This window comes from Manduca sexta, chromosome 18 (assembly GCF_014839805.1).
Source record: "Manduca sexta isolate Smith_Timp_Sample1 chromosome 18, JHU_Msex_v1.0, whole genome shotgun sequence".
NCBI classification, from domain to species: Eukaryota; Metazoa; Arthropoda; class Insecta; order Lepidoptera; family Sphingidae; genus Manduca; species Manduca sexta.
Window position 1 is genome coordinate 8,543,415 of NC_051132.1, and position 24,251 is coordinate 8,567,665.

At 36.5% G+C, this 24,251-nt stretch overlaps 1 protein-coding gene across 6 annotated transcripts in view; it reads right to left on the bottom strand.

The window, feature by feature from the left end:
• Positions 1-274: 274 nt before the first annotated feature.
• LOC115453231 (dedicator of cytokinesis protein 1) overlaps positions 275-24,251 on the bottom strand; it is a 44,483-nt gene continuing 20,506 nt past the window's right edge. For 2 of the 6 annotated variants that reach the window (XM_037439974.1, XM_037439973.1), the window contains exons 16-38: positions 23,862-24,063; positions 23,388-23,518; positions 22,789-22,963; positions 17,862-17,966; positions 16,546-16,734; positions 15,974-16,194; positions 15,445-15,683; positions 15,151-15,303; positions 14,615-14,921; positions 14,161-14,332; positions 13,631-13,879; positions 13,171-13,333; positions 12,755-12,898; positions 12,544-12,642; positions 12,263-12,427; positions 11,911-12,060; positions 11,466-11,578; positions 7,140-7,261; positions 6,794-6,859; positions 5,757-5,838; positions 5,247-5,423; positions 3,341-3,464; positions 275-2,800 (exon numbers count right to left, since the gene is read on the bottom strand). In XM_037439974.1, the coding sequence (XP_037295871.1) occupies positions 2,535-2,800; positions 3,341-3,464; positions 5,247-5,423; positions 5,757-5,838; positions 6,794-6,859; positions 7,140-7,261; positions 11,466-11,578; positions 11,911-12,060; positions 12,263-12,427; positions 12,544-12,642; positions 12,755-12,898; positions 13,171-13,333; positions 13,631-13,879; positions 14,161-14,332; positions 14,615-14,921; positions 15,151-15,303; positions 15,445-15,683; positions 15,974-16,194; positions 16,546-16,734; positions 17,862-17,966; positions 22,789-22,963; positions 23,388-23,518; positions 23,862-24,063 (3,814 nt within the window). In that variant the 3' untranslated portion in view covers positions 275-2,534. The remainder of the gene's footprint in view (positions 2,801-3,340; positions 3,465-5,246; positions 5,424-5,756; positions 5,839-6,793; positions 6,860-7,139; positions 7,262-11,465; positions 11,579-11,910; positions 12,061-12,262; positions 12,428-12,543; positions 12,643-12,754; positions 12,899-13,170; positions 13,334-13,630; positions 13,880-14,160; positions 14,333-14,614; positions 14,922-15,150; positions 15,304-15,444; positions 15,684-15,973; positions 16,195-16,545; positions 16,735-17,861; positions 17,967-22,788; positions 22,964-23,387; positions 23,519-23,861; positions 24,064-24,251) is intronic. The other 4 variants (XM_037439978.1, XM_037439977.1, XM_037439975.1 and 1 more) reach the window with 3 other exon arrangements.

Below are 24,251 nucleotides of genomic sequence, written 5' to 3' on the forward strand. Positions count from 1 at the left end.
TTTGAATTTGTTAGCGGTTCTGCGATGATTAATAAAACTTCGCGAACCACGTAATTAGGGATGAGCATTGAGCAATAAATCACTCTAATTCCGATCACTACCTTATTGAAAATACCTTACCTGATAAAGTCATATAGGTCATTTCTTATGTTTACGCGAATTTTAGACACTAAAATTAAACTATTCGGATTTTACCGCGAAAAGAAAAAACACCACGAAAAAATGCGAAAAATAGTTTAATTTTAATACAGGCGAGTTAAAAAATAAAACAATATTAACGAAAAATTATTTTTTAATATCAATAGGCACAAATCTGAAATGCACTATACGAATTTTCACTACGTATTCACTTTGTCAGTCATATAACTACAACAGACTACGCTATCACTTACGACTACAATATCGGTAACACTATGTATAAACAACACTGGAGGCACCTTATATTTTCAAAATCACTCAGAATCGGCGGGAATGTGTTAAGTTTTTTTAAAAATATAACTAACATGTGACAGTAATGATGGCCTAAATAAAATAAAGGCGGATTTGGAATTGATGTCGACTTTAACTCAACGTATACTAATTTAATACTGGTAATAGCACGCTTCTTAAACATTAAAAAGCAATTTCATGTAGATATTTACAATATTTTTAATTTGGCAAGTTTGGATTAAAAAACGGAAACATGTTCAAAAATTTTAGGTTTACCAAGTGCCTCCATAAGTGTCCTTAAGATACAATATACAATGTACAAAATAAACAATGTTATACATATTTGGTGCTTTATGGCCACAGAGTATTATTTATTCTCTATGTATATGCATGTATGAAGTTCCTAAGGTAATGATTTAAGCACATTTCTCATACTTTCACACATACTATATTGTTATTTTTATATTTGTATATCGATTAAATAATGCCGAGCATTTACTACGTCTTTTCTGTTTTGCCGTTTTCAGTAACACACAGTCTTTGACTAGAAAACGACATTTTCATAAGTTTCAATACAAAATAAATAAATTATAGTGTCATAAAGAACTATCATGGTAAAGACTTCTTATAAATAACTATACAAATATCGATATAGCCATTCGAAAAGAGTCGATCGTCGGTAGGATATTACTATATTCCGGGCTTTCCACTCTCCTTTTTTTCGGAGCTAGTAAAATGATTAACCAATAGAGGAATTCAAAAGACTTGTTCTTCTGGAGTACTTGGGGTAACTGAATAGGGTAACTGAACATTTTGGCCGACACTATTAGGGTATTCTAGGATATCCTAGGTAGGGTAGGGTAGGCAGTGGATTACGTTATTGCAATTTCTGTAAACCAGGATAGATAGAGGTATATATTAGTCAAATAAAAAAGTTACAAACCAATGATATGAGTCATCATTTTGCTAGTTCCGCATTGGTTAAGCACCAATAATGTTTTGTACAAGATAACTTTGATTATCGATAAATCTAAATCGATATGAATTTACCATACAATATAATCGTGATTACTAACGTGTGTCAGTAAATTAAATTATTAAATCACGTCACGAGCCAAATTATATCGATCGCATTGCTTTTGACTGGTATCTTGTAAATATCAATTATAACCGCGAAAATATATTCAAAAATATGTTTATAGAGGGAATTTTATCTTTGGAATATTAACTAAAATGGCACTTATTGACAGGTATTTGATGTGTATTTAAACCATGATAATATAAAAAATAAGTATTTTTAAGTCTCCCTTTAACAAATCACTCCAGTATTTCAAAAGCAGAGAAAATATAGCTATCTAATAATTTAATCCAAGTCGTAATTTCTTATCAAGAAAAACTGAAAATACGTTTTGCACATATCGATTTTTTTTGCAAATAATTATGACATTTTAATCGATACTAACTGTTAATTGTGATGTTTTTAAATTTTAAATATAACTACATTATCGAATTAACGAAAAAAAATACTCATCTGATGAATGGTTTAACATGAATTAATGACAATAAATAACTATTGTATGTGTTTATCCGATTTGCTTGTAAATAGCACCGCTCTATTACACACAAATATATTTCCCAAACCAGTTTCGCTATCATCGATTAAAACGAAAATCGATTATGTTTTGTATCAAATTTGTTTTAAGGCCACAGTGGACGCAGTTCAACATCGGAAAATGTAGGGATTCTTACTTGACAACCTGCCATTTCATAGTACCGGTAATTTAAACCAACCTAACACGAGTATCGTGTGAACGTAGCCTAAATGTTTGCACATCATACACAAATATTTAGTTCAAATATTGCTATATAAATATACACATACTAATTACATGAATTTCCATAATTGCTTCGTACTTTCTACATGGAAGACAGTACCCCTCTACCGAAATTAATAAACACTCCTTCATTGGTTCGGGAAAATCGAATCTACATCGGTGTAAATAGAAAATATTTTTCTTTATTTGTATAAATATTCCTATCATGCCAGCATTAATATCAGATGCTGGATATTTTTTTCTATTGTATTAGTCTTTTTGCTATAGAACTTATTGTTGGACATTCTTCTTCTTAGGCGGTGGTGTGGGCGCCTTATCACTGCTCTTCTTATGCGCCAGCGAAGTGTACAAGAAGGAGCCACGAGGCGCCCATACTGTGTCGTAATTATACCTGGCTGGCACTGGCGTGTCACCATTGTTTGTCGTATTGTTGTTACTGTTGTTGTTCGTGTCGTTATCGAGGTCCATACTTCGGTGCGCGTACTTCTTTGGTAGTGGCGGGGGCTCTTCCTCATCCTGGTTGGAGTCTGTTGTGCCTGGTGGTGAAGTAATCGTTACAACATATTATATTAGGAAGTCGATACTAATAATTATTTTACTCTAGTTTTCGTATACATCGTGATTCGTGATATAATAAGATGTCAATGTATATGATTTTACAAGAGCAAGAAATCACTGTATTTGCCAAAATATTTTAATTTAAATAAAAGCCATAACAATCGATTAGCGTATAATGTGTATCGATTATATCGATATATTAAGTATCGTCGATATATATGTACTACGTACTAGATGTGGCGTTCCGAGCACTCACTGTATTGAACTGAATTGAACTGCAATCCGTTCAAACTGACTTTATAATGGTGTCAATATTGACAGCTATTTGAAGCGCTTTAGCGCTACATGTTTTAGAAGTTTATTTAGCAATGATTGATATTTTAGCGCTGCAGCGAATATTAGTTCTAACTCCTGATTTTAAACAAGCAGTTTATATGGACGTTCGTGTCTATAGAATATACGTCAATGTTAAGTATTCATTGAAACAGACTAGCTAAGTAAAAGAGTGCGGTACTCACCCATAGAGTCTCTATTGGAGGGCGGAGCGGAGGAGGTGGTGAGCAGACTCGTGCGCTGCGACAGACGGCGCTCGCGCTCCACGTCGGCGCGCAGCGGCCGCTCCGTCACCAGCTGCAAACAACGCTGCACATGGCTGATTGCATAACATCTGTACAGGCTAACTACTTCAACATACAAGTGTTAGTTACAACACTACGCTGAGGGTGGTTAGAGGGTCACATGCGGGACTTATGTTAATTTAAGCTTTCTTTCACTATAATACTGCCGTGCTAAGCGCAAAAACGGTATGTCAGGAAAAACTTATTTCGAGATAATCGAAGTTTTGTAAATAGAGTTTTATAGTTTAGTATGTAAAACTGAGATAGAGAAACTCTTCTAAGGTTTTTTTTTTTAAACAAGTTCTAAACAAGACACCGTTATTTAAATAAGTTCATTGGATGGGTATTTCTTTAAGCTATCTGACGACATAAAAATCAAGATTTTGTTCTTTTTTTTGAGAGTTACCGCTTTTGAGCTTAGCACGGCAAAGTAGGTAAGATAGTGTATATATATGCTCGCACTAATATTCAACAGAAATGTTCAACCAGAATTTCATAACTAAGTCTGTATACTCTATTTAAACAAGTACCCGCCACCAAGCAAGTCCCCCACTAGCAAGCATCAAACGTACATCCAGTTCAATATCATCCAAAATCTACTAAGTGACTAATTTCGTTTTCTAATGTGCCACAACATAGGTCGAGAATTCTTACTTACAGTATAAGTCATTTCAAAGTATGGCACTTGATAACATTTTTTTTTAATATAACCTAAAATAATCAGTAAGTTTATTTCCCCAAGTGAAACAATTTGACTCTTCTGGCCTAAACGGGATTTATCTTACGTCAATGCCTCTACAGCATCCAACCTCGGGTAGATAGAGTTAGTTATGCCCACAGCCTGGGATTCGAACCAAAGGCCTCTTAGTCCAATCTTTAATTGCTGCCACTTAATTAAGTAGGCAATGCAAATACCACTGAAAAATGGGCTAGAACAATCATCTTCAAATTGGACCGTGTTGTGCAGAAATGTACCAACCTACATGCTGATCAATATTTATTAGTTATACAATATTATCCCATATTCTAAGAAATTAAACGAAAAAAGTGTTCCGTACACACACAAACACATTGACGTGTCGTACAAAAGAGTTGACGTACTTAAAACGCGACAAACAAAAGACAGCCTAGTATTTGTCATTTAACCGTAATTTATGCTATCGTTTTATTTAGGACAATTCCGAGTCCCCAGTTTGCGAGCTTTTACAGTATATCTACCATTTTTATTATAATTTACTAGAATTTCAAACAGTTTTAAATAAAGAAATAAGCAAATATCTTTAAAATTACATTTTTTCCGATACCCTGTAAACCTGTGAAAACTGCATGGAAACCCGTTTAGTTGTTTCGGAGATGTGCGCTAACAAACAAACAAACAGACAGAAAAGAATAAAAGCATCGCTGATTTGTGTTCTATTGGCTTCTTTAGTAAACCCAGTTTCTTTTTTATTTCTTATTATTCAACATAGAGACACTGCATGCTGTTGCATTATTATACTAGTTTTTGCTCGCGGTTTCATCCACGTGGGTTTTCCAAGTTAAAAGTCTCACTATATATTTACTCGGGATAGAAAATAGCCTATAAACCTTCCCAGGGTCTTAAACTATCTCCATACTAAATATCATAAAAATCCGTTCAGAAGATTTTGAGAAAATCGATAACATACAGACAGACAGCAAAGAGGATTTTTTTTATAATATTTATAGATATACAAATAATATTAAAAGGATTGGGTGATTACTGTACAACACGGTCCAATATTTTCAAATGCTATATACTTTTCAAAGTGTTAATTGTGATACATACCTCCTGTCGTAGCTCTCTGAGCGGTGAGGGGCTGGGCGTGTCCGGCGGGACGGGGGTGGAGGCCGACACGGACGACGTCGGGCTGTATAGCGATGTCGCGGGGGACGTGGTGCCGTTCTGCGCGTGCGACGTGTACCACTGGCTCTGCGTGCCGCTCGCTTGCGTGCCAACTTCGCTCTGTTAACAGATATAAATAACGTTTACAATGGTAATATATTTTTACATGAAAATATGTAACTCCGTGTATTAGTTTATTTAAACTGTATTAAATTCTTATATTAGGTTACATTTACTAAATAAAGGTAACTGGTTACTTATTATTATTGGTATATAAAATCCTCTATAAAGACTACTGTTCTATACTCTGTTTTTTTGACACGTTTTCGGTTTTTTCTATTCTGATCATTGGTCTTCGGGTAATTTATGGCAATCAGTACAACCTACTCCAAAATAGATCATAGGCATCTATAATATATTTTTCTTAGTAACAATAGTTCATGAATCATTTACCTTTCTGACTTGCCGTTTGTTTCGTCTCTTTGGAGAGTTTTGTAGCGTTCCAAAGTAACTGCCCACACCACCACTGCTATTCCTGCAATTTTATCATCATTAAGAACATCCAAATAGGTCACACCTTTTTTCCCAAATATACACACACATCACGCCTTCATCCGTAAAGGGGTATGTAGAGATGCAACCATGACGCCCACTTTTCGCGTGTGTGTTTCGTTTTATGAAGTAGGGGACTACCCTATAGCCCTATCCGGTACAAATTCTAGACTCCAGGCTGATGTTGAGTAGAAAAACTGAAAATAACTCAAGGCGGTGTCGCATCGCATACCCTAAATCTTTGGGCACAAAATGCGATTAGTGCTCAACTAGTCGAGAATCGAGAAATGTTCGACTGTTATACCGGAGATCGAACCCGAACTTTGCCAATAAAATAAAAAATATATACATCTGAATTAATGTTAAAACGATTGTAAAACCAAGATTAATTCTCTACAAATTATTAATAGACATGTTGCACCGACCCCAAACTGATATTACAACATAATATTTTTTTCACATTCCCAATGAAGACGCGCAACACAAAACAATACATACATAACGCACTCATTTATTTAGATCATGTCAGCCTGTCGTCTAACTGCTTGGGCTTAGACTTCCTGTATTCATAAACATTATTTATCTAAGGACTGGGCATTGCTGTGATAACAAATGTTTCTCAGTGCTGACGGCATGGCAGCTCTTGCAGTGCGAGGGCCGTTGTGATTGGCTAATATTGAGATACAACTTTAATCTAGTTGGCTGTCAGATAAACAAAGCTGAACAAACAGCAAGATGTCAGATAAACAAAGCTAAGAAACAGACTTGTTATCACAGCGATACTCCGTCCTTAGATAAATAACGTCTATAAATAAGGGGGTTACTTTCTACGGCGAATATAACTTATGAAGTATACTTACTTAAACAAATTTCTCGAAATTTCCTAATAGAAGCTAATCGGTTTGGAGTTGTCTTTATAATAATTTGATGTTAATTACCTTGATAGAGGGTTTATGGCGCTGTTAAAACTGAAAAATCTTCCGGCGCTCTTAGACGACACACTGCTAAAATAACAAAAAACAATAAGCATGAACAAACTATTACATAAAACATTGTATTTTCGTTCTGTTTGATACACATCAAATCTAATATAAATGCATGTTTTTGAAATCTATCGTCACACAGGATATTACCTATACCTAATTTCGAATTAATAATAAAAGCAACTGTAGCAATCAATGCTAATTTTTGTCACATTTTTTTCGTGTACAGTCTACAAAACATATCGGACATACGCCGTTCCCCTTCACCTCCCCCACCAGTAACAATCATAAGAGAACTTACTCATTGCCAGTGGAGACGTCTGATATCCGATTATTGCTCGAATTTGTAGAGTCTGAGAGCACATTGTCCCGCACCGTCACCCGCAGTTGCACCTCTTGCGATTCAGTGTCGATATCGCAATTCTGTGCAAAAAGGAATTCTAATTACACAAAAATAAGGTTTGGTATGGTGTTACCATTTCACAATGTGTTATATTTTTTTCTTAGAGCAACTAGGCGACTGTACGAATCGCTGGAGAGCTGTGTATGTGCCTAGTACTTTCTATTAGGCAAAGATGCGCGTTTTATATAGTCGCCGTATTGGGTCAAGTTACGCCCCTTATGATTAACACGATGGATTTTTGAGATAAGGCAACGACAACTTCCTTTACTACTATAACTACGACTACGAAAAAACTTTCTTGGGAGGCTGTCCATTATTTTTGAAGACATTAAAATCTGTATAGGTTTACTGGTTGTACTGTATTTGTATAGGTTCACTGATTTTAAATATATTTACAGTCGTCAGAAAAAATATAATTTATAAGTAAAGGACATTGTCGAAAACGGCCCCAGAACCAACAAAGGTGTGACTAGCACCATAATTATTTATGTATTTATTTATATTATTTGCAAATATGTGTATAAAACGGACAAGCTGCTACATCCAAAATGAATATATAAAAGTATTGTAACGACTTAAGGCGATACCTCAAGGTCCATTTTCATACATTTTGTTTCGGCTTTAATCTGGGTAACTAAACAAGTATTGGCAAGTAAAGAATTTAAATTCACGTCTAGTTAGTGATTAGTTCTCGCAGTTGAAAGAAAAATGTAAAAATAATTAATAATCATGGATATTTCTGCCTTTAAAATTTCGTCATATTAAATTTTAAAGGCCGAAATATCCATGATTATTAATTATTTTTACGTTTTTCTTTCAACTGCGAGAACTAATCACTAACTAGACGTGAATTTAAATTCTTTACTTGCCAATACTTGTTTAGTTACCCAGATTAAAGCCGAAACAAAATGTATGAAAATGGACCTTGAGGTATCGCCTTAAAGTCAAAGTCGCCGACATGTTTACAACTAATTGTGTATAGAGATGTACCGGTTCGACAAAACGATAAATCTAATTACCGATAGTTAGTTATTGAAACATTTTAATATATTCGATTTGTGAGGCTATATGTTCTTTAATTATTATAATAATATTTAATCGAGCAGTGGATGCGTCTCAAATAAATAAGTTTTAAGACTAAATTGATTATAGATGAAGTCGTCTATGAAAAAAAGTTTTTTTTAATTTTTAATTCATATTGATTTACTTTATTTATTTAGATTCTATATTAGCGACCCGCCCTGGCTTCGTACAGATAACAGAGCATAATATATTATACGAACATTTATTTTTCTTCCGTACAAAATATTTATGAATTATACATATAAAAAGTAGCGTTCTTCTCTCTCCCTCCATCCGGGGGCGTCAAACTCTCTCCATATTAAATTACTATCGGATCCGCCCGTGTGAAAGATTTTCCGGGATAAGGGTCCCGCTAAATATTTTTCCGAATAAAAATAACCCTATGTTGAATAAAATCGATTTTTGTATAAATGATCGATATAGTCGATCCAGAATCTAGTCGAGTAGTATCCCTAATTCTTACTTCATTTTTCAATTCAATTTAATGTCACTCACACTTCACTCATCAGAGACAAATAAACTAGACTCTCACTTTCCATATAATCTATACTATTATATAAAGCTGAAGAGTTTGTTTGTTTGTTTGTTTGTTTGTTTGTTTGTTTGTTTGTTTGAACGCACTAATCTCAGGAACTACCAGTCCAAATTGAAAAATTCTTTTTGCGTTGGATAGCCCTTTGTTCGTGGAGTGCTATAGGCTATATATCATCACGCTATACCCAATAGGAGCGGGGCAGTAATGGCTAATCTCAGGAACTACCGGTCCAAACTGAAAAATTCTTTTTGTGTTGGATAGCCCTTTATTCGTGGAGTGCTATAGGCTATATATCATCACGCTATGACCAATAGGAGCGGAGCAGTAATGACTAATCTCAGGAACTACCGGTTCGAACTGAAAAATTCTATTTGTGTTGGATAGCTCTTTATTAGTGTAGTGCTATAGGCTATATATCATCACGCTATGACCAATAGGAGCGGAGCAGTAATGGCTAATCTCAGGAACTATCAGATCGATCTGAAAAAAATATTTTTGTGTTGGATAGCACTTTGTTCCTGGAGTGCTATAGGCTATATATCATCACGCTATGACTAATAGGAGCGGAGCAGTAATGGCTAATCTCAGGAACTACCGTGTTTGAACTGAAAAAAATCTTTTTGTGTTGGATAGCCCTTTGTTCCTGGAGTGCTATAGGCTATATATCATCACGCTATGACCAATCGGAGCGGAGCAGTAATGAAACATGTTGCAAAAACGGGGAAAAATTATTACTTTTGAGAGCTTCCGTTGCGTGCGCTGCGTAAACGGTTAAAGTTATGCAACAATGATGTATGACGGGATTATTCCTCTTAAAAAGTTCTAAAAAATATATTATAAAACAAAAGTCCCCCGCTGCATCTGTCTGCCTGAACGTGTTAAACTCAAAAACTACCCAACGTATTAAGATGAAATTTGGTATGGAGACAGTTTGAGAGGCTCCCGGGAAACTACTACTTTTATAACGGAAAACTTTAGCCTGAAAAACTGTATAACGCGGGCGGAGCCGCGGGCAAAAGCTAGTATATTATAATTCTCTGAATCTCACTATATCATTGACGATTCGGCTATTATAAAGACTCTGTGCGATTGATTACGATATCGACATACACTGGCTGTGATTTCTGGACTTTGTGAACTGATGTAACAATTTACCTGGCATTGATAGGGGATACGAAATGGAAATTACTTTTTGCATTAATTGTGGCTCTGCTGGCGGATCCATGGTGTTGGAGAACGAGCAGATTCGCCATTGTATACAATAATGGACAGCGCCTCGTTTGGTAAGCACATTTTTCTTTAATCGTACAAGTTTAACTGCCGCCAAACTTCTAGTTCGTTCCTCAGTTCCTGTTCTTGGTAACTGCGTGGAAACAGCGAACAGAGTCTGTATACTACCTACTACATACTTTAGCATGTGGCTGTGGCAACTTAAGAGCAAACTAGCAAGTATATTGTTGATTAAAAAATGTGTGTCATATGCTTGAAGGTTTCTTACATTTAATTCAGCTGGAAGATTTGAATACATAAATCTGTTTTCCGTGTGACACAATATTAATATATTGCCATTCTAATTTGAGCATAATGTGTTTGTTTGTTTTTTTTTTTTTCAGGTTGTAGCCCTTGATCTTATATGTACAGCATGTTGGACCACGGCCCAAGAGCCTATACATACTTCAGCTGTAACAATGTTAGTAGAAGCTGCGTGCTCTGTAATAGAATGTTGGAACTCCGGACTCGGTAATTGTGATTGGCAAAACTGAATTGATAAATAATAACATAACAACAACCCTCCTGCACAATACTCAGATAATATTTTATAAAACAATGTAGGTGATGAGGAAATAAATAATACGAACTAAAAATATTTTTTTATTTGTTTAATTTAAGCCTACATGCCCTAAGAGTCTACCAAAAGTGTGTAAAATATGCCATGCTTCTGATGAAGCGTGAATGCTCAACAGTGCGCCTCTGTCTGTCTCTTCGGGGAATACGTACGACGTACGTATAGAAAATAAATAAAATCTGAAGGGTACTCTTAGAGGATGTAAATACTATAACTACATAATTAGGTACCTTTTTACTTATAAAAAAATATATGAATCAAGTCTTAAAATAGCCTGATTTAAGTAAAAAATAATCAGATAGCTACATAGTGATGAATCTTTAGCGTTTATATATATTAGATTAGATAGGTACTTATATCAATAAAAAGCATATTTAAAGCGTAAATGTAAGGACTATTAATCTACCTTGAACATTGAAAAGCTTTCGATGTTTACTATCAATTATAACCTCAAAATCTCATCGTTTTTTTGGATCGATGCGATATCCCAGCTTGTCCGTTTTATAAATAATATGTCATGAGAATTTATTAATGATTCTAAATATTACAAACATTTTTCCATTGCTGTTGGTTCCAGGGCGAATTATGTATGGGCACAGAACAATGTCCTTTTTCGATGCCAATCGATCCTGTTGTTTATAAGAATTATAAGTCTATGGAACCACTAGAGGTTTAAGTACTTTTGAGGTTAAAAATTGCAAAACATTTAGCAAAGTTACTAATCAGTTAATGTAAGGTGCTGTAGGTGTGCATGCCGTACCTTCCGTCCGTAGCGCTGGTGCACGTGCTGCTGTATCCTGCGGAAGCACTTCGTCAGGTGCGCGTGCAGCTCCTCCAGCTCGGGCGGCGCGCGCTTGCCGTGCACGTCCAGACCTGGCGATGCGTGCGTATTATCTCTATCATAGCTCACATACAATGCCGCTTATATTATCAATATTCCCTTAGTAAACTAGAGGGTAACCTAGTTTTATGCTTGGTTTTTGCCAACAGGTTCACATGATGATAATGTAAATTGATGTATCACACTTTTATTCTGCAATCGCCTATACTTTGTATATACCCTCATTGTCTCTATGCCCAACAAACTTCGACAAGGTACTTAAATTTCCGATGTTACTGATTATAATCAAAGGTGTATATTTCCATCAAATGACCAACTTTTTCATCTACTTATATTATTGATATGTTATAAGGAGCTTTCTTACCGAATTTAAGCAACGGTATCTGATCAGCGATGAGCTCTTTCAACTCTGCCAGCTCCGTCGCGTGCTCGGGATGACGCGCCTCATACTGCGGCGTCAGGAACGATCGCTCGTAGTTCACTATGCCGCCTTGCACCGCTGGATCGAGGATGCCTGCGGATAATATTTGTGTTTATTATTGGCTGTATATAGAATTATTTTTTACCCTGGCACACTAAAGCTGAATCATTGTATGGATATAAGCGCCCTCTGATGCTTAGGATCTCGTCTGAATAACGGTGTAATTAAACATACGAGGGTACAGAAATAGTCGTATGTTAGCAGTGTAATACGGTATGGTGTAGTGGAATGTTACCGGTGAGTCGCATGGTGAGCGGCTGCAGCGACACGTCAGGCGCACGCGCAGCCAGCGCCAATGCGCGTAGTTCTCTGTTGGCGGCGCGCAGCTGCTCCGTGGCGGCCTGCACCGGCGCCATAGAGTACGTGCGCGACATAGACACCGGGAAACATCGTAGGATGCCTAGTAACAAAAACATACTATTACAACGCTGAATACAGCTTCATATTCAGTTTTAGCTACACCTAGTTTGAAAAATAGGTTTACATTATACATAAATACCAAAATTCAAAACTTACCCGGCAATTTTTCTGTAATCTCTATCTCTGTCCTCTCGAGCCATCTCGTCGCAAATTCATTCTGACTCGATAAATCATCATTAGATCCTAATGACTCCTCTGTAACGAGACAAAATATATTCCACAAATGCTCAAACGATATTATGAAATGTTTGAATATTTTTTACAATAACCATAAGTGTGTAACATATTCGAGAAGGCTGAAGCTCACCTGGTTTATGGAACGGTCTTGAGAAATAAAATTTGTCTACATTGTTGTGTTTATAGTATTGTAGTATTTGTTCGGCGATCGGCTTCCCGGACAATCGCTTCAATTTATCACTCATCACTGGGTCCACTGCGTTTATCTGGAGATCTAATGTGCGTTATGGTCAAGAAAATATCGATTACAAGAACTTTTGATCATTCGTTCGATCCCCACCCGGAAATAAATGTCTATGGTACTCATAAAGTCCAAATATTGATCTCTACACTAATATAGTTCCCTATTTTTTTTTTGTTTGTTACACCTAATGGAAATAAGTATTTAACCCAATAAGTTACTTAAATCGGTGTGTGTGTCTGTGTTTTTTTTAATCAACCATGAACCACATAATATTTGTTTGTGTTGTTTATTCAAAAGGATACATTGTCCATCAGACTCGGTGATGTCCTCTCCAGGCGGGTCGAGCTTCAGCAGTATCTCCGCATCAGGCCATTCATCCAGCATCCGCTCTCTGAAGTCGGACAGTTGTTCGTACTCGTTACCTCGGTAGACGAAGCCTTGAGATGGCATAGTGCTTCTTGGACCCTGCGAAAATTATCATAGCAATTAGGTTTGCTATTAATACATAACTATAGACAGAAAGGAGTGTCTAGGTAGTGTAGTTGTATTGTTAAGTTGTTGTGATGACTGCTGAGGACCCTGATTCAATCCACGAAGCGGTAATTAGTGACTCAGGAACGATGGCCTCAATTAGTAGCAAGGTGCTTGCTTCCCATTACATTAATGATGCAGGCGACATTTATTGTAGGAGTAATAACATCTCCGCTATCCCTGAATAGAGAAATTATTAATGGAAACAGTGGTCAAAAATTTAAATCTCACCAAAGGCTTCCTCAACTGCTCGGGGAATCCTTTCCCGTGGAATATGACCCTAAAATATCCAGGATGTGATCTGGGCTTCCTCAGCATCGCAGAATACAGTTGGGCCAGCTGAGTGTGCAGTTCTGCTAACGGTCCGTAGCCGAGCGCCTCCTCTTCGTAAACCGATACTAATTCTTTGACAATTTCCACCGCCAGCTCCCATTGCTGTCCGCTGTTTAGTAGCTCCGCGATTTCTAGGTAGAGGTGTTCCTGAGAAATAGGTAAATTTTATTAATATAAGTGGCATTTATTAATAACAACTGTCAGTTTTCTGCAAAGCTTAAGGTTATTCATGTTTTACAACATGCTTGCTATGCATTTCAAGATATTATTATCAAGAATAAAATCTGTGAACACCAATCATTATGAGGACTTTAAATGGTAGTATAGGACACCACTGAACACAGACTGGAGTAATTTTAAAATTGGCTTGAAATATACAAAATACTTGAATGACCTTTTTTAGGCTGTAATCGTTGCGGTGATAATACCTTGAGTTCCCTGTGCGTGTGCTGCGCGGCGGGCGGCAGCGCGGGGTGCCTGAGGCGCGGCGGCAGCGCGTCCGGCGCCCACGACAGCAGCGTCGCGTGCAGCCGCAGCGCCAGCCCCGCCTCCGTCCACTGCTGCGCCGCGCGGAGCATGCCCGCCAGCTTGTGCACGTAACTACGCACGTAACAAATCATTTTGGCGATTGGGATCGCAAATTCTACTTTGATGAAACATTCACGCACGCGTTCGAGATCGCTCGCGATCGTTCCTTTGGTCTGCCCCCGTAAAATGTTCTAAGAAAACTTGACTTTTAAGTGGGCGTCATTTCATTTTGATGTTTGTGATTGATCGAGAAACCAATGCGTCAATACAACACAGTCTCAAAACCAATTCCAATAAAACGATACGGAGTCTTGTGTTTTTACCACATTTTAAGCACGCTGTATCCGCTCTTACCGTATATACATATGCGGCCTCTCAATCTCCTGGTAGAAGTGCAGGACGGCGGTGGCGAGGTGCATGCGGCAGGGCGCGGGCGCGTGTCGTGCGGCGGCGCGGTACTGCAGCAGCGCGTCGAGTTGCCGCGCGGCCGCCGCCACGAGCGCCGCGCCGGCCGCGCGCAGCGGAGGGCGTGCGGCGGCGCACAGCGCTCCGCACAGGGACACGAAGCGCGCGCGCCACGCCGCGTCGCACAGGCCACGCTCGACGAGGACGTCCACTTTGTCGATCAGTTCGCTTTCGAGTTCTTTAAGGTGGCTTTCCACTAAGACAAACAATGCATGTTAATCTTTTTGTTGCAACCATATTAAACAAACTGATCCCTAAAGCTACATAAAATTTTCACCAATAATGGTTAATTAAAAAAATATATCTAGAAGTATTATTCCAGTAGAAATTTCGTAGCCATAATTTTTTATTGCTGTATTCAACCTAGAAGTATTATTTTAATCGAAATTCTAGAGTCATTTTCTTTATTGCTGTAACCAACTTACCGCTGTCCCCGTTAGCGACACTGTGGTTATACTCTGTCTGCATCATGTCGAAGAATATCGGTATGGTGGTGTTCCTCACTTCTTCGTCGCAAAGGAAGCTTACTTCTAAGAACGGACCCACCAGACACGGGATGAACGAGCGCTTGTGATTTTCTGTATAAAAAAAAAATATATTGACATTATTCTTTTAGGTTTATAACTAATGGGTTAATGCTCAAAAAATAACCACGAGTTCTATACATTGAGAATGTAGAGCATACACCAATATCCGATGTCAAATATATAAATACTCACGCAAATTAAACCACATATCACACATGCAGTGCGCGAGCCCCCTCCGAATGTCTCCGTAGAGCTGCGCCACTCTTTGCCTCCGGGCGGCCGAGAGCGTCTCGAGTTGTAACGGCGGCGAGGTGGCGAGCGCCGCGCCCGCCGCGAACCACTCCTTGCACTGCGAGTGGACAGCTGACACCGCTTCGGTGTCGCACAGCTCTGTCACGCTCAGAACTTCGCACAACGTTTTTGATATTAATCTGTAATTAATATTTGTTATTCGTAAATAATTCCACCTTTTTCTATTAAAGAATTCCGGTATTGCTTATCATGTTTTTCATTATTGATATGATATTGCGAAGTCCTCACACTGAAACTGTTAAGTTAAAAAGTTTGCTTACTGATTTGACATATCTATAGTGCGTATTCCGTTTTTAATAAATCGGTTTTTGCTTTATTAAAGCTATAACATATCGTCCACACTGGAGGTAAGTACTAACTGTTGGATTACCCAATGTTAAGATTAGCTCGGGTCCTAGATATAACTCACCGAAGCGCATGCAGCATAATATAATGCTGTAAGTGCAGCATGTCAGCCCAGTGGGGTCGGTACACGGGTCGCTGCAGCAGAGCCAGCATGAGCGCGAGCGCGTCGTTGACGAGCGCGCCCGCACTGCCCACGCTCTCGGCCTCCAATGCTCGAACTATGACCGCGTTCTGCTCTTCGGATACTTGGTGAACCATATCCAGAAGAACAGCGATGATTCGTCTCTACAATAAATAGCCACAGAATGGTAAAAAAATATAAAGATTATCTTGTTTTATAAGCTAAGTGTAGTGTCATCCCGAAGATTACATCAATAATAGTAGTGATAAAAATATATGCATTGTATTCGGCACGGAATGCTCTGTTTCAAAAAATATTTTATAAATAACTAGCTAAGAGGCCAGTCATAAAAATCACTGATTGTTTGTTTCAAACTATGAAATCGGCACCACAATCTTTTCTTAAAGCAAGATATAACGAAAACGTTTATGTTATGTCCTGGCTTTGCCCTGGCAGTGAAAATCCTGATAGCCCCACCCCAATTCTGTTAAAGTCTTACTTTTTTTTCCACTTACCAACATAGCCTCATCAGCAGCAACCGCGTGCTCTTCATCCTTCCGTTCCCTCAGCATCGAGGCGGCTGTCTTCAGCACGGTAGGCATGAGCCTCCTGGCCAGCTCCGCGCGATCTTCCTCCACAGGACCGACATCGTCTCTCGCAAGGAGAGTCATCACCTCGCCGAGTGTCTCCACGCAGAGCTCCAACTGTTAGTGTTGATAGAACAATAAGTGGTGTGTGATAGTGAGGGAATATTACCCAATAATACCCAGTTATCTAGAAATGTTTGTGCGATTGATGTAGTTTCGATTTTTGATTAAAAAGGATTAATAATACTGTTAAAATTTTGAAGTCTAATAAAAAATTAAAGTAATGAACTATTGAATTAATTAGGCATGTACTAGTACCTATAAATATTTTATTACAGGCTTTGTTATTTAGTTCTATTTGACTAAATATTAAATCATAAAGTGTCATTACAATATTATACATTACTGAGCAGAAGGTACAGGTCTATTGGAATGTTAGGATATAAAATATAGATGAAATTCAGTTATAAAATTTTGATGGCATTTCCTGCAACAGGCTCGCGTATGAAGATCAACAACGCAATTGTAGTAATAAAAAAATCAATTTTCTTCTATGTTTTCCAACAAATTTACCCGTAAAATCGTTCACTTACTACACCTACCACCAACCTTAGACACATCGTCGATGCTGCATGAAAAATAAATCATTAGTTTTTAAAAATCATTCATCAAATTCATGTTCGATTCATGCTTGCTTTTTCGTTAATACTTTACGTACCAAAATAAAAATATACAAAAATATAAAACTGAAAAAGCTCGCATGAAATCAATACCTACCTAGGACATAAATTGCATAATATACAGCATTACATATTAATGTTGATATACAAGGATGAGTAGCTGAATTAGGTCGCGTTCGATGAAGGAACTGTTGCTTATTAGATAAAAACAATTATTAATTAAGTATAAAGAAAAATATAACTTAAAAAAACATCGTTTGACGTAAAATATTGACATAGTTCTCCATTGAATTCGACATCTAATGGAAATTAGTATAGCGTATGTCGCGAAACATATTGTTTATATAACGATGGTTTCACTTCTGCGAATTAGTTCGTAACATTTTTGTTTTAAATTCCAGCGGCAATACATATTCTTAAATTTTAAACGAAGAAATAAAACTTTTAAACCAATTTCACAAATGTAGAGTTGAACTAAACGAACTAGTTCGCAACGAAGCTAGTACAAATCAAATCCGATTCGTTCTTTATAAATTATCGTTTAAAAAGCGTTCTAATACGTACGATCTGCCGGTGGTGCGTGTGGTCGTGCAGCCGCGCGGTGTCCTCGCCGAGTAGACGCGCAGCCTTTCCCACTGAGCGCGACTTGAGCGCCGCCTCGCGATCCCACTGCCACACCCGACATTATGCTGCCGTGCGCGGACGCGTGCCCGACATTCGTGGTTTGCGACCATGGTCGATAATTTGGCACGTTACGACTCGTTATGACAGAAAGCAGTAGACAGCTATTTTGATCTCTTTAGTTGTTCAATAAATTGATTTCGAGAATTTTAATACTCTCATACAGGTACAAGTGAGAACTGGTACCAATTAAATTTTCACAATTTGAGCTGATTTAAAACAATTAAATTATAATAACATTAAAATAAATGCGGAAAAATGCATTGTACAATTACTGTCTTTTGTAAATATATCAGTATCAAAAAAAATATGATTTTACCTCAGCAATACCTAAACCCAATATCAGATGCTCGGGTTGCGATCCATATTTTTTTTTATGCCAGGCCACAAATTATAAATAATATTTTATTCTCAAAACTACTCCCTATTTGATCTAGCATTTCAATCATTGTTTCATTGTAAGACAATACAACTCAAAGTGTCGTAACGTACCAAATTGAGTTAAAATGTAATCTTGTCATATCGGGCAGACGTCAAGCGTACACCAACATTATGGACCGATCATTATAATTTTTAATTTTGAAAAAAAAAAGCAAGTTATAAAATATTCCATATTTTCAGCTATAGTTAACGACGAATATAAATTAAACAAATTCTACTTCAAAATAATTATAATGATCAGTCAGCAACACCAACAAACTGTCAGTTGTCACTGTCACATTGACAAATATACGTCATGGTGACAGCCCGACAGTGCGGCGACATGCAACACATCAAGAGTTTGCACACAATTTAGTGGTCAAGCGACATCGAAAAGCTCGCTTGTTACTTTGTTTTGAAACATCGAAATAAAAATCGTTGCATGTTACTTTTTTTTGAAAGAAGTAATTCACCGTTATCGCTTCGAAATAAAGATTTATAACATACAATTATAAAGACATAAATAAAAATAATTATTAAAGATAAATTAAAAATTATACCATAGTCTACTTAAATAAAGCCAATATATAAAACATAGACGGACGATAACGTGTGACGGTACATTTTAGTGGATTAGTAACAGGTGTTCACTCAAGCACACGTCTAGTTAGAAGGAGTTTCGATATGATTCACGGATAAAATTATTAATCGATTATTCGTATGGTCCTAGAATTAAAATCGATTCGAATGAGATTTAAACAATATGTAACAAAAACCTCAGTGGTCCTTCTAGAGCGAATAAATAAATATGTAAAATTGATTTGTATGTAATCTATTAATAAAATAATAAATAGCCGAATGTTAGTACAATGTTTATTTTATTATATTTTGTGTGAGTTGCCTATGGGCCGCATTTGTTTTATCCAGCGCCTTGGCATTTCAATTTGGGATTATTAAATCTGTATTGCTCTATATAGAGCTTATTCATCAATTTATAAAATAAATCATTTCCATATTTTCTCGTATTAATTTCTGTAGTTTCATACGAATTCTGCTTATACAACATGGTCTAATGGCGTTTTGGTAACGTATTTCATAATGTAGAAATAAGCGAAAACCCTTGGAGAAATAATATATGCCAGATTATAACTGATAACTATTTTTATGTAACTAATGTATGTAACATACATTAAAGAAACTTAGCAGACAAATGTAAGTCGTTTTCTATTCAAATCCAATCTATCCAATCCAGCGTCGTCCAACACCGTGAGATAACATGTGAAGGACATTTCAGTAAAAATGACGATGTCGTTCAAATAAAATATTGGTAGCCCTGTAATACGGTAAGTGTTGATGATATCGACATTGTGAACCATTATGAAAACCATTGTCTGATCTACAACACGCACACACGTGAAAACACATGCACACACACACGCACACACATAAAAACATAGTGGTGTTAGTCATAGATATATACATAATAGATCCAATATTATGTGATAATATGTGAAAGAATATACAGTGAATTATAAAAATGACATTTATTTTGTTTGTGTGAAGTTAAAATCACGATTTTGTGTGCACATCTCACGATGCGGGTGCGACCGGGGGTAATAGTGATAATTTAAATGCATTATTTACTAAAATGATAGAGACATTATAAACGATATAATGGATTATAATTTGTTACTAATCTATATGTGTATCAATGAAAAATATTTTTCCCATGTTATTTATTTTTTCAACTAAGTAAAATTTTAAATTACTCTATCAGTAGTAAAATTCCCAAAGACAATAACAAAAATGCATCTGTAAGATTCGCGATGATTTAAAAATAAAGATTACATTAAAAATGTAATAGTTCTGTTCTTTATTGAATTACTCAGTGAGGTAAATAAATTATCTTTTGTTACATTAATTATTGAATATTATAAAAACTTACAGACGCATTTCTTTCGTAATAATTATTGTAAGCGTATCACACAATCTAACTACAGCATGCAACCAACATTAAGCGTCACTTATCGAGTCAATAATGCTCGATATTCGATGAGAATATTATGATTACTCGAAAATGTATAAGAATTTTGACAGAGACAGAGGATTTATTAATTTCAGATTTCTTTAATATGATAATATTATTCACACCATTTTAATTATAATTCAAATACAAACTAAATGATGTAAGATTTTTTTCAAACTCTATAAATTATAAAATGTGAATATTTTTTTACTTATATGTCATTTTTATGGTGTTTTAAATTAAGCCAACAAGGCAGAACACAGAAAATAAATTAAAATTGTTTATTATAATTTAAATTAAATAAACATCAAATACAGGCTTCTTATAAATTTTAATCAAAAGTATTCATCTCTATCTATTTATGTCTTCGATGTATCTATACTTTCAAGTCATCGAATGACTCATGTTACATTATTCCTCACTAGAATTGCAATTTCCTACGATATTTTTTTTTGACTACTCGTTGTTACTGACTCGTTTTTTGACTAGGAATTACACAAATTACATTTTTAATCAGTAATCCTCTAATCACTTCGTCTCTAAAATTCTGTCATCGACTCAAACCGTATAGATAGATAGAGCTACAAAACACTGATTAAGAACAGTGATTTATAAGTTCATTTTCATTTGTAGTTTGGTATCCCTGAATATATTTTGTGTCGTACAACATAAACAAAGGACAAGTGCTATACGGGCGGCATGCATCGACGTGCTGTGCTTACCTCCATGTAGTGACCGCAAGACGGACACGCGCCCGCGCCTCGCTGCTTTCTGTACTGACGTGGGCGAGTTTCAGACGAGAATGGACTTTAGGAAACATTTTGATTGAGTTTAATTTGGAATAACGCTGATTATACGCAAAATTTCGCGAAACCAAAGTGTCTTACTAACGGTCGATTTCAATAAACTATAGCAATGTTAATCTTTGCTCTGATTCCGATAATAAACCAATCAAAATAAGTCATTTGTAACACATGTCAAAAAACCTTTATTCTGATTGGTTCATTTTGCGATCGATCGAAAAAGAGCGATCACGATAGTCTATTGAAATCAACGGCAAGTATTCATGTAATTTTTTAATGACAAAAGCTTTTTTTAGCCTATATATGAATTACATAAAACATAAAAAGCCCCATCAATAGTTTTTTTTTTTATCGAATATCTCGTCTAAAACTCACCCATTCCAACAGTATATCCACATAGTTACCACGGATCGACTGTTATGGTGTTGTGCGTACATACCATGACACAGTGTGGGTTCGAACACGAGACGTACACAAGTGTTATTCACGATCCTTAGCAGAACTAAACTATGTGGGTGGAGACAGATTAAACACGAGAATAGAACTGTTAAATGGTAAACCAATAAAAATTGTTATACTCTTTGATAATCTATAATCATTCACTCATTTGTCCCACCATATTATGTTGCGTTTGACTATGACAAAAGTTTACAATAATAGTTATTGACAAGCCGTTTTCAATAAACAGTTTCAATCATAATCTTCGATCCGCAAAGATAAACTAATCAAAGTAAGTCATTTGTCAGCGTGTCAAAAAAACTTTGTTTCAATTGATCCATTTTTGCGATGGATTGAAAGAAGAGATTGGGTTTGTTAGTTGAAAACAGCGGTAAATCGATCCAAATTTCAAAAACTAATTCAACAAGTATGCATAAAAAAAAGGATAATCTTTCTCCACCCACACACACTGGCCAATGCCAACATACCTTATTTAAGGACAACATAGAACACAACAAAACAATATACTCCGACACAGACAATATAAACTTAAATTAAATTGTGTACAATATAACTTGATTTTATTGCATAAATAAATGTTACAATTTATTATTTTTTTCATTTTTTAATATTTTTAGTTTACGGAAATACAGTCCAAATTTAGTAAGAAAAATCACAGTACACTATAGGATAAAAGTAAAAAAAATATGCTGCATAAAGAATAAAGCGCTATAAAAAAAAGACTTTGCAAAGCTAAAATTCCAATTTCAGACTGTATTTCCCAAAACACCATTGTTCATTATTAAAGTAGTTTTAGTTGTTCATGTATCCATTGAAGTTACATCTTTATAATATTCAAAAGAGAATTTTTAAAAATCAAACCCACGGAAAAGTTATCGATAATCCAGTGAAAGATATGTTGCCCCCAAAAATGTTTAAACTTTATGGGAAATATTAATAAAAAAGAAAGTAAAACAAAGGGACAATTACACCAGCTTACAAGTAAAATTCCCAAATATACTACTTTCATACATATAATCAGTTAAAATCACTAATAATCAGATCACAAAAATGCTAGGATACACTCACAACTAAAACCTGTACAACATAAGTAGAGTGTTACCTCTGCCTTGTCCCGCAGCAAGGCGCGGAGCGTGGCGGCGAGGTGCGGCAACAGATAGGCGCGCGCGGAGGGCGCCGTGCACAGCGGGCCGCGCACCAGCTCCAGCAGCGCGAGCATGCGCTGCTTGCTCAGTCGGCCCAGCGGGAGGGCTTCTAGCGCGCGGACTATTGACGCACTGTGGGATTGATTGGGATTTTTTACCATTTAAAATATTTATTTTTCTACGCACACAAAAAGCTAAAACAAAAAATAAACACACACACAGTTAACTATATCATGTATACAATTTTGTTGCAATACATGTGGTATGAGTTTGCAAAGCCCATAAAACATAGTCTTACAATCTCAAAATCGACAGAAGCCTCTAAAACAAACACTAAAGCCTAAAAGGACGATCCCGTAATCAATCATTTTAGCCGAAAAAACCTATTGTAATGTTTCGCACGTGATATTTATTGAAGATATTAAAGTTTTAAGATTCGACAAATTTAATAGCCACTTACTTATAGATACTAACGTCTAGTAAATCAAACTTAATATCGATATCAGCCCTAATAATTTATCGATAATCAATAGTTCGATCTTAGTATAATTCTTACCACAACTCGGTCTCTGGAAACACTTTGATCGCGTGCGGCACCGCGTGAGGGAAATATTTCAACGCTGACCCTTGACAAGTGAGCGCGTGGTCGCCGCAGCGCATCAGCCATATTAGAGATTCGAGTAGATCCTGGAAAATATTTGAGAAATCTTAATCGATATCACCGAGGGATGTGAATATTTTATTCTTTATATTTTATATATATTGTTATATTCAGGTAATTTGGAAGTATAACGCTTCAAAAAGAAACTATGGTCTACCTGCTGAAATTAATAAAAAATCTTGATACACCAGCTAATCAATAGTATTCGATACTGACAACACACCAATCAAAATAAATAACATATTAACAGACCACATCTTTTTCTTGCTACACCATTTCCGTTAGCGATCGATGACATGGCTAAAGTTTAAAATTAATTTCTCCACAAGAATTACGATTATTGTCGACCATTAATCGATTCCATCTCACCTCGAAAAGCTTATTGAATCTCCGATCGGCGAGGTGCAGGTTGGTGTGGTGGTGGTCCATGGCGGCACGCAGCAGTCGCGAGCGCGCCACGACGCGCACCAAGCTCTCCACACACTTCATGCACACGAGTAACCTCTTGGACGGCGCCTCCCCGCCCGCGCCGCCTTCACGCACCACCCACGACATTACTGGTAGTAACCGTCTGTACACAGAAACACAATTGATTGATTTTTTTTTATTTTAGTAGTGGCTCGCACTGCAACTGGTGTTAAGTGAAGTGAAGCCGAAGGAAAATGTCAACTAGCAAGAGAAGAAAGTATCTCTTTGGTTAACCAATTATAAAACAATTATATATTTGAAGAGCTTCCGTTGCGTGCGCTGCGGTAAGTT